General features: G+C 41.1%; 1 protein-coding gene across 3 annotated transcripts; it reads left to right on the top strand.

The window, feature by feature from the left end:
* The first annotated feature begins 2451 nt into the window (after positions 1 to 2451).
* Positions 2452 to 9585, top strand: LOC135156367 (uncharacterized). Of its 3 annotated transcripts, XR_010295490.1 has the most exons (3): positions 2453 to 2834; positions 3257 to 8825; positions 9248 to 9585. XR_010295490.1 is itself a non-coding variant. In XM_064108667.1 (2 exons), exon 2 carries the CDS (start codon positions 3767 to 3769, stop codon positions 8270 to 8272), a length of 4506 nt encoding a protein of 1501 aa, XP_063964737.1. In that variant the 5' UTR covers positions 2453 to 2834; positions 3257 to 3766; the 3' UTR covers positions 8273 to 9585. The 3 variants fall into 3 exon arrangements, 1 of the variants encoding a protein (XP_063964737.1); XR_010295491.1 differs by having other exon boundaries at positions 2452 to 8825; XM_064108667.1 differs by having other exon boundaries at positions 3257 to 9585.
* The last annotated feature ends 322 nt before the right edge of the window (positions 9586 to 9907 follow it).

The raw sequence follows: 9907 nt of genomic DNA, 5'->3' as shown, positions 1-9907 counted from the left end.
TGGAATTCATAATATTTGAGATACAATATGGAAATGACGAATTGAAATAAGAGATGTAGATATATATATTTTGTTCATAGCAGTAGTGGATCAAGGGGGGCGAATCGGTCACCCCCCCCCCTTCTTTTTATTGCCACCCGCCTCTCATTTTTGGCGACAAAAAGAAAAAAATAACCGGCACATTTTTCAGTTTCAGAAAAGTGCATGGGTGCATAAATTAGATATAAATAATTATATAGAACATAAGAAGAGGCTAAGTTGGAAAATAAAATAAGGTTTGTTATTCCATAACACTCAAATTTGGTATACCTGGATGTTCATTAGTTCGTAAATGAAGAAGGGGTCGTTCGCGGCATTATTCCGAAAGTTTGATTCCGGAAATGGCACAGAGTAAATCAGTCGTCTTATTTGAATTTCTGACAAATGAACCCAAGGAATAACGAGCCTTAAGTTTATTTTTGGAATATCGGACCTTTAGAATAACGACATGTATTTTATTTTCGGACTAACGAACCTTCGGAATAACGCCACAAATGTTGGAAATAACGCTTTTTCCATTTCCAGAATAACGAATCTTATTTCATTTTCAGCATTATGACATTCAGAAAAAGGAACATCTCCCCATGATAAATACTTCAATATAAATATAGACATGCCAATTATAAAATCACATTGCCCTAGGTTTTTACTGTGTGTCCTGTGAGTGAACTAGAATTATAATTCAATTAGGAAACTCTTCAATCCACAATCTAATATCCATTGTAAGAGGATCCTCGAATCATCATTATGGCATCATTGTTGTGTTGCAATTCGAAGATGGTAACGTAGGGTATTGATCCTTATTGCGTGCTCCTTCTAATTTCAACGGGGTGAAAAGGACGTAAAGATGTTTTGAACTACTCGGCAACATTTTGTAAGACTGACCATGATGTCGTGGGGACAAACTGCGCGAATTTTGAAGTGCCAGATAGTAATCTGTCAAATTGAATAAAGGAAAATAAAAGAGACGAGATGAAAGCAAACGAATGAATTTCAGTTATTAGTATACCATCTTTTATTGATAACAAATATAAGAAACAAATATAACAGTTTCAATGTATAGTACATGCGTTATACTCTTTTAAAGGCCTGGTTCCCGTTGAATATCCTTACCAGTAATATTAATTCTGCAATTTATAGTAACTATAATAAATAAAATCCATTGAAGCCAAAGGGGTCTTTATCCTCATTTGCCCCCCCCCCCCCGCACATAATCAAGTAGCGTGACACCTCGTGAGCTATATATCCTTCATCATTTTTATCCCCCATGAGCAAAGACACCCTATTATGCCGTAAATAAGAAAATCTCCTTACAGTAAAGAGGAGCTATATAAGGCATTATATCAAGACATTCGCCCCTCCCCCACCACCCATTATGAAGTCACGTGATATCCCCTTGGCTATTTACCCTCCTAATCATCATCATATTTTTGCATTCAACCCCTGACCCTTTTTAAGTCACACCGATTATCTGGATATACTCTTCATCAATATCCTTTAGCCCACCCCCCCCCCCACATGAGCTCAGAGACCCGCTTTTATGCCCTTAATAATAAAAACCCCTTAAACCAAGGTGGTGCTGTATGGCATTATATATCTGCATTTAAAACCCCCTTCCATGTTCTGAGTCAGGTGACACCCTACTTGGCTAAAGGTATACCCTTACACCCATCCTCAGTCCTCACCTCTACGAGCTCAGATACTCCCTCTCCGGAATGCCTTAAAAATAAAACCTCTATATCGAAGAGGGTGCTATAAGGTATTAAACATTTTTGTATCCCCCCCCCCCCCACTCATCTATCACGTCATGACACCCCAATTGGCTGGATACCCTCTTCCTCATAAATATCCTCTCTCCCAATACCTCAGAGACCCCAATTATGCTCTCAACTATAAAAACCCCTAAAACCAAGGAAATCCTGTGTGTCATCTAATTTCTGCATTCTCTTCCTACCCCCCCCCCCCATGACTATTCATGTGACATCCCCTGGGCTACACTACCTTGATACTCATCATCATCCTTGACCCTATCAGATACCCCTATCAGGCCCCTAAAAATAATTTCCCCCGAATTCCTAAGAGGTCTTATATGGCATTATCTGCTACCCACCCCCCCCCCCCCGGCCCCACATCAAGTAACGTGACAACCAATTGGCTGGATACCCTCCTCCTCATCATCATCATATCCAACCTGCAATGAGCCCTTAATAATAAAAACCCATTAAACCAGGGATGTGCTATGTGGCATTATATTTCTTCATTCTATAACCCCCCCCCCCTCCCCCGTCATGACAAGTCACGTGGCTCACCCTTGGTTTTATGTACATGTGTACCATATTATACTCATCTTCCTTTACCCATATGTGCTCGGATACCCCCTATTATGCCCCAAATAATAGAAACCCCTGTCAAGGTTAAGTGTATGAATCTTACTAATTTAGAGCTTTTCTTAAAGACTGGACATTACGTCTAGGCGAAGCGCATACGTATATGCAAATTAATTGTAAAACTTTTGTTAGGCAAATGAACTACGCCCTAAAACCCGATCCGACGGCGTCGTGTACTGTAGGCCTATTAATTTTGGTCATTACGTTTTATTGGTTTGGATGGAGCTGACATGATTTGTCTCGATTTGTTTTTGCCTTAGGGGCAATATCAACTTCATCATTTTGCTATAATTTTAGCAGACACATAATATGGATTTGTTTTATCGACGAGCTAATCATATTTTATGCTGCTATGTCAGGAAGGAGTTTTAGATGATTTCTTGGTGTATTTCTTAACCCACATACGTGGTAAGTCAAAATTACTTCCTACTAGGATATTTCAATAATCTTTAAAACTAAGACGGAAATTTGCACGAAATAAGGTTTTAAGTTAATTGCAGAATATGTGAAAGTTATTTAATGTTGAATTTTGCAAATTAAAACTATTTAACAGATTTTTGACATTACGTCCGTTTAATGGGTCTGTTTACATACTATGCCTGAACATGTTGTGTGTTTATCTATAAGGGATTGGCATAATTAATTTGTAATGTATTTGTAAGATTGAACGTATTTTGAAAGATTACTTTATGGATAATTTTGAAATGAATTTCCATCAATCAAACATGGACACTTATTGACAACTAGTTATGCAAAACTAATTAATGAATCAATTGCGTGATTAGATCAATGTATTAGAAGTGTGGTTCCATGTTTACTATTTATTGTAGGGTTTTTGGTATCGAGGTTCTAAAGGCAGAGCCGTATCAACAGTGAGTACTGAGGGTGCTTACGGGAACTCCGGACGGGACAGAAGTCTCGGGAATCGCCCTCCAGTGTGACGTCATAGTGATGAGTCATCGATGTTCGGATTCGCCATTGATCGCGATAAACTCGTCAGTTTTCTTCAATGGGCCCCAACGAAATGATAACAGCTAAGGACTTTATGTTATTCGAAATGAAATTTCATTATGAATTTATTCGTTGATGTTACGCCATATTATTCACAGAAGTGAACGCATTGAATTTAATTATGATTAAAGATATTTCATTTGATTTGTAATTCCAATCCATTTTCTTTTTCGTGATTTGTTGTGTAAACAGTACATAGGCAATTATCTTTTCTCTAGAGTATTTTTGTCCTTTGCTTTTGCACTGGGCTTGTGACAAATGGGGGCATGTCCTTGGGATGAGAAAAATAATTAATTGCAGTACTGTTCATAACAAATAGAATTTAAAGAATGGATTTGGAAAAGTTTGTTGAATTCGGTAAAGTGTGTGGACTAGCGGGTAAAGAATTATTAGAATTTGCTTGTAAAGAACGTGACAAGGTTCTCGAAGAAAAGCGTAGAAACGAACAGATAGAAAGAGATGAACGAAGACTTAGGAGGGAAGATGATCAAAGAAGGTTAGAAGAGGTAACGAAACAAAAGGAGTTAGATTTGAAGATAAGTGAAAGTAGGAAAGTTATTGGGACATCGTCTGAGGGTCTTAGTAAAATCCCCTGTATGCCAGCGTTCCGAGACAAAACGGATGAACTAGATGCGTACATAGACCGTTTTGAACGGCACGCGACTTTGAGTAAATGGCCAAAGGATTGTTGGGCGTCTGCTCTAGGCAACTTGTTGACAGGTCCCGCCCTAGATGTATATTGTTCAATAAGCGCAGAGGAGGCAACCGATTACGATCTCCTTAAGAACATGCTATTGCAATACTTTGCTCTTACGAGTGAAGGAAATTGGAAACGCTTTCGCGAAGCGAAGAAAGGCGGAGAAGAATCTTATTACCAATATGCTAACCGTTTGATTCGTTACGTCACGCGCTGCATTGATTTGAGCGGCAAAGAAAAGACATTTGATGCGTTGTTGGATGTAATAGTTCGTGAACATATTTACGAGACCTCTGAGCGTTCATTGTCAGTATTTATGCGGGAGAGAAATCCCGAAAACGTTCCAGAGCTAATTTTGCTAGCTGAGCAATATAGGAGTGCGCATGTGTCAGCTACAACTGACTCCGGTAGACGCGCACGCCGTGAAGAAAATGCTCGCAAATTGAGAGATGGTAAAAGTAAGGACCGAAGCGACATAAGTCCTAATCCAAAAGCTTGCTATACTTGCGGTAAATCAGGTCATTTTATGGCCAGGTGTCCAAACAAAAAGGGCAGTAATTCGAGAGACGGGTCAGGCAAGTTAAGCTCGGATTCGCGTAAGCAATCTGTGAACGCATGCGTAGTCGGAGTATGCCCTGATATGTCAACACCGCAAACGCAAGGTGTTAGTCCCGATTCAGCTACGGTAAAGCTGCAGTGTGGTCATGAAATTCCGTTGCTTTATACGGCTTGTACAGTAGAATCAGATATGCCCACTTGTGATGGCAGTATAAATGGCAAGAAAATAACAGTCTTGCGCGATTCAGGTTGTAGTTGCGTGATTGTTCGTACGGATTTAGTGAAGAAAGCTCAGTTTACAGGAAAAACAAAGCTATGTATGCTAATTGACCGAACAATTAGACGGATGCCAGAGGCAAGGCTGTATGTTAGTACCCCATATTTCCAAGGTAATGTGACAGCATTATGTGTTGATAACCCGTTGTACGATTTAGTCATCGGAAATATTACAGGTGCCAGGAAACCTGGAGATGAGGATCAGAACTGGACCTACACTAAGGCGAGTGACGGCGAGTCATCCATCAAGGAGGATAGATCCTCCTGTGACGGTGATCCTGATGACATAAAGGAGACAACTGTAAGAGAGCAGAGTACGCCCTCATCGTCGGAGGCCACAGAAGATGATCTGTCAGGCGTTACTCAAGTACCAGACGAAAAGATACCGAATGATGTGTCCCAGCCGCACAACCAGGATGATGTCATCATTCAAGAGCAACCAAGTGAGTTGATGAGTGAGTCAACTATCAATGAAGAGGTGGAACAAGGGGCAGGAGTGGAGACTCGAGGGACGAAGAGACGAAAGGATCGGCCGTTCATGAGTCTTGGATCGTCAAAGCAGCCGGAGTGTATCGCAACCCGTGAGGATGTTATTGCAGCACAGAAGGCAGATGCAACGCTGAAGAAACTAAGAGATTTAGCAGAAAAGGGTGAGTCAAAGCTTGTAGGGAAGAATAGCGAAGTGAGATTTTACTTCAAGAATGGTCTTCTATTCCGTGAATACAGGTCACTAGGTAACACCCAGGGGAAGACGTTTACTCAACTGTTGGTACCCAAGCCGTTCAGATCTCAAGTTCTTCGACTAGCTCATGACTCTGCATTAGCTGGACATCTGAAGACAAGGAAGACGAATGACAGGATCCTGACGCAATTCTTCTGGCCTGGACTACAATCCGATGTCAAGCGTTATTGTGCTTCTTGCGACGCATGTCAACGTACAATGCCTAAAGGACGGATTGGTAAGGTGCCACTCGTAATTCCCCCTTTGATAGATACTTGTTTCAAACGAATTGCAGTAGATTTGATAGGACCCCTAAATCCCATTACTGATAGAGGGAATAGGTATATCTTGACTGTAGTTGATCTAGCTACTCGCTACCCTGAGGCAGTAGCCCTACCTCGAATTGAAGCCGAGCGTGTGGCAGAGGCCCTAGTTGAAATATTTTCACGCTTAGGTGTACCTAATCAAATATTGTCTGATAATGGTACTCAGTTTGTTTCGGGAGTTATGAAAGAAGCTGCCCAATTGTTAGGAGTTAGCCAGTTTCACACTACTCCTTACCATCCAATGGCTAATGGAGCATGTGAACGGTTCAATGGGACCCTTAAGCAAATGTTGCGTAGGATGTGTCAGGAATGTCCTAAAGATTGGGATAGATACTTACCCGCGCTTCTGTTTGCGTATCGTGAGGTTCCACATGAGAGTCTTGGATATTCTCCATTTGAATTAATGTATGGGAGAACTGTCAGGGGACCCATGACTATTCTCAAGGAATTATGGTCTACAGAAGTCCCAGAAGAAGAAGTCAAATCAGTTTATCAGTATGTCATTGATTTGCAGGAACGACTAGAGTCGACTTGTGAGCTCGCTAGGAAGGAGCTTACGAAGGCTTCAACGAAGTACAAGACACACTTCGACGTTAAGGCGAAGGAGAGGAGATTTGAGTGTGGTGATCAAGTTCTTCTACTTCTACCAACTAGCAGCAATAAGCTACTCATGCATTGGAGAGGTCCTTATGAGGTCGTGAAGAGGGTTGCTAGGAACAACTACAAGTTGATGGTGAATGGAAAAGAGAAGACTTATCACGCCAATCTACTGAAGAGGTATGTTGAGAGGGAACATGAAGATGGTAGTCAAGAAGTTTCAGCCCCAGCTGATCAAGTTGCTGCTATCCATATTGTGGATGAGGGTGACGAGAGTGATAGTTCTGCGAGCATTATATTCCCAGTAGTTGAGCAGACGGAAAGCATCGATGACGTGGAGTTTGGCGACGACGTACCCGTCGACATGCGAACTCAGATGCAGGCGCTCTTCCGGGAATTCACAGACGTCATGACCGATGTCCCTGGGAAGACGGACATCATTAGTCATTCGGTGGAGTTGACTTCGGCCGAACACATCAGATCACGCCCCTACCCAGTACCTCAAGCACTACGACAGACGATTAGAGAGGAAGTAGAGACGATGCTTAGGATGGGAGTAATCGAAAAGTCTACATCGCCCTATGCATCACCTGTGGTAATCGTCAAGAAAAAGGACGGGAAGAATAGATTCTGCGTTGACTATAGGAAGATCAACGCTAAAACAGTCATCGACAACGAACCAATTCCCAACATAGATCAGGTAATCGCAGATATCGGAGATGCCAAGTACTTCACTAAAATTGACTTGTCAAAAGGATATTGGCAGATACCAGTGGTCGAGGAGGACCGTGGGAAAACGGCGTTTGTAACTCCTGATGGCCAGTACGAGTTTTTGGTACTTCCCTTTGGCATGGTTAACGCCCCTGCTGTGTTTACCAGAATGATGAGGAAGGTGTTAGATGAACTCCCTCACGTCCTTCATTATATAGATGACATCCTCATCTATAGTTCATCATGGGAAGAGCATCTGGAAGATGTAAGGAGAGTCCTATCACGATTAAGGGAAAGTCATCTCACTGCTCGACCGAGCAAGTGTCATGCTGCATGTAGCTCAGTAGAATTTCTTGGACACATCGTGGGACAAGGTGAAGTGAAACCTACGCCAGAGAAGATCAAGCAAGTGTTGTCGTCATCCCGACCGACAACAAAGAAGGAGGTAAGGTCATTTCTTGGTCTAGTGGGGTACTACCGGAAATTTATCCCAAATATGGCCACCATTGCTGCCCCTCTATCCGATCTCACGAAGAAAAATAGTGCTACGAAAGTAAAGTGGGAGGAAGCGCATGAACACGCTTTCCAAACACTTAAGAGCAGGCTGAGTCATTTTCCTGTACTTAGATTACCGGACATCGATAGCGAGTTCGTTGTGCGCACGGATGCATCTGATGTTGGCATCGGCGCCGTGTTGATGCAAACTCATGAAGAGAAATTGTTTCCCATTTGTTTTGCCAGTCGTAAGTTACTTGATCGCGAACGCTTGTATCCGATAGTAGAGCGCGAGTGTCTTGCCTTAGCGTGGGCTGTTAAGAAGTTTGCCTACTTCTTACATGGGAGGAAGTTCACGTTGCAGACGGACCACTTTCCTTTGGCATACTTGTCGCAAGCGAGATTGAAAAATCTCAGAGTTTTACGGTGGGCGTTAGGCATTACAGTCCTATAATTTCCATGTTGAGGTTATCAAGGGATCTGATAATGTGGGAGCAGATTTTCTCAGTAGATGTCCCGAAGATTGAATGGTTCATAAAATAGAGTGAACTAACTTTTATAATTTGATAACATTGAAAATCTCTAAAGCAGTAATATCATTTTGGGTTGGCGGTTATTTGTCAAGGTTAAGTGTATGAATCTTACTAATTTAGAGCTTTTCTTAAAGACTGGACATTACGTCTAGGCGAAGCGCATACGTATATGCAAATTAATTGTAAAACTTTTGTTAGGCAAATGAACTACGCCCTAAAACCCGATCCGACGGCGTCGTGTACTGTAGGCCTATTAATTTTGGTCATTACGTTTTATTGGTTTGGATGGAGCTGACATGATTTGTCTCGATTTGTTTTTGCCTTAGGGGCAATATCAACTTCATCATTTTGCTATAATTTTAGCAGACACATAATATGGATTTGTTTTATCGACGAGCTAATCATATTTTATGCTGCTATGTCAGGAAGGAGTTTTAGATGATTTCTTGGTGTATTTCTTAACCCACATACGTGGTAAGTCAAAATTACTTCCTACTAGGATATTTCAATAATCTTTAAAACTAAGACGGAAATTTGCACGAAATAAGGTTTTAAGTTAATTGCAGAATATGTGAAAGTTATTTAATGTTGAATTTTGCAAATTAAAACTATTTAACAGATTTTTGACATTACGTCCGTTTAATGGGTCTGTTTACATACTATGCCTGAACATGTTGTGTGTTTATCTATAAGGGATTGGCATAATTAATTTGTAATGTATTTGTAAGATTGAACGTATTTTGAAAGATTACTTTATGGATAATTTTGAAATGAATTTCCATCAATCAAACATGGACACTTATTGACAACTAGTTATGCAAAACTAATTAATGAATCAATTGCGTGATTAGATCAATGTATTAGAAGTGTGGTTCCATGTTTACTATTTATTGTAGGGTTTTTGGTATCGAGGTTCTAAAGGCAGAGCCGTATCAACAGTGAGTACTGAGGGTGCTTACGGGAACTCCGGACGGGACAGAAGTCTCGGGAATCGCCCTCCAGTGTGACGTCATAGTGATGAGTCATCGATGTTCGGATTCGCCATTGATCGCGATAAACTCGTCAGTTTTCTTCAATGGGCCCCAACGAAATGATAACAGCTAAGGACTTTATGTTATTCGAAATGAAATTTCATTATGAATTTATTCGTTGATGTTACGCCATATTATTCACAGAAGTGAACGCATTGAATTTAATTATGATTAAAGATATTTCATTTGATTTGTAATTCCAATCCATTTTCTTTTTCGTGATTTGTTGTGTAAACAGTACATAGGCAATTATCTTTTCTCTAGAGTATTTTTGTCCTTTGCTTTTGCACTGGGCTTGTGACAACCCCTAAAACACAGGAGGTCCTGTATGGCATTAATTATGTCTGTATTCTCACCCCCCCCCATAACTATTCATTTGACACCCCATGGGCTCTAATACCTTGATACTCATCATCATCCTTGACCCCATTGCCGTCCGCAGATACCCCTATTAGGCCCCTAAAATGAATGCCCCCAAATTCTGAAGAGGTCTTATATGGCATTATCTGCTACCCCCCCCCCCCC

The sequence above is a fragment of the Lytechinus pictus genome, chromosome 13 (genome assembly GCF_037042905.1).
Source record: "Lytechinus pictus isolate F3 Inbred chromosome 13, Lp3.0, whole genome shotgun sequence".
NCBI classification, from domain to species: domain Eukaryota; kingdom Metazoa; phylum Echinodermata; class Echinoidea; order Temnopleuroida; family Toxopneustidae; genus Lytechinus; species Lytechinus pictus.
This window is presented reverse-complemented; position numbering and strand designations above follow the sequence as displayed.

Coding starts and splice junctions, on each gene's coding strand:
- LOC135156367 (XM_064108667.1), top strand. CDS start 3,767: ATGGATTTGGAAAAGTTTGTTGAATTCGGTAAAGTGTGTGGACTAGCG.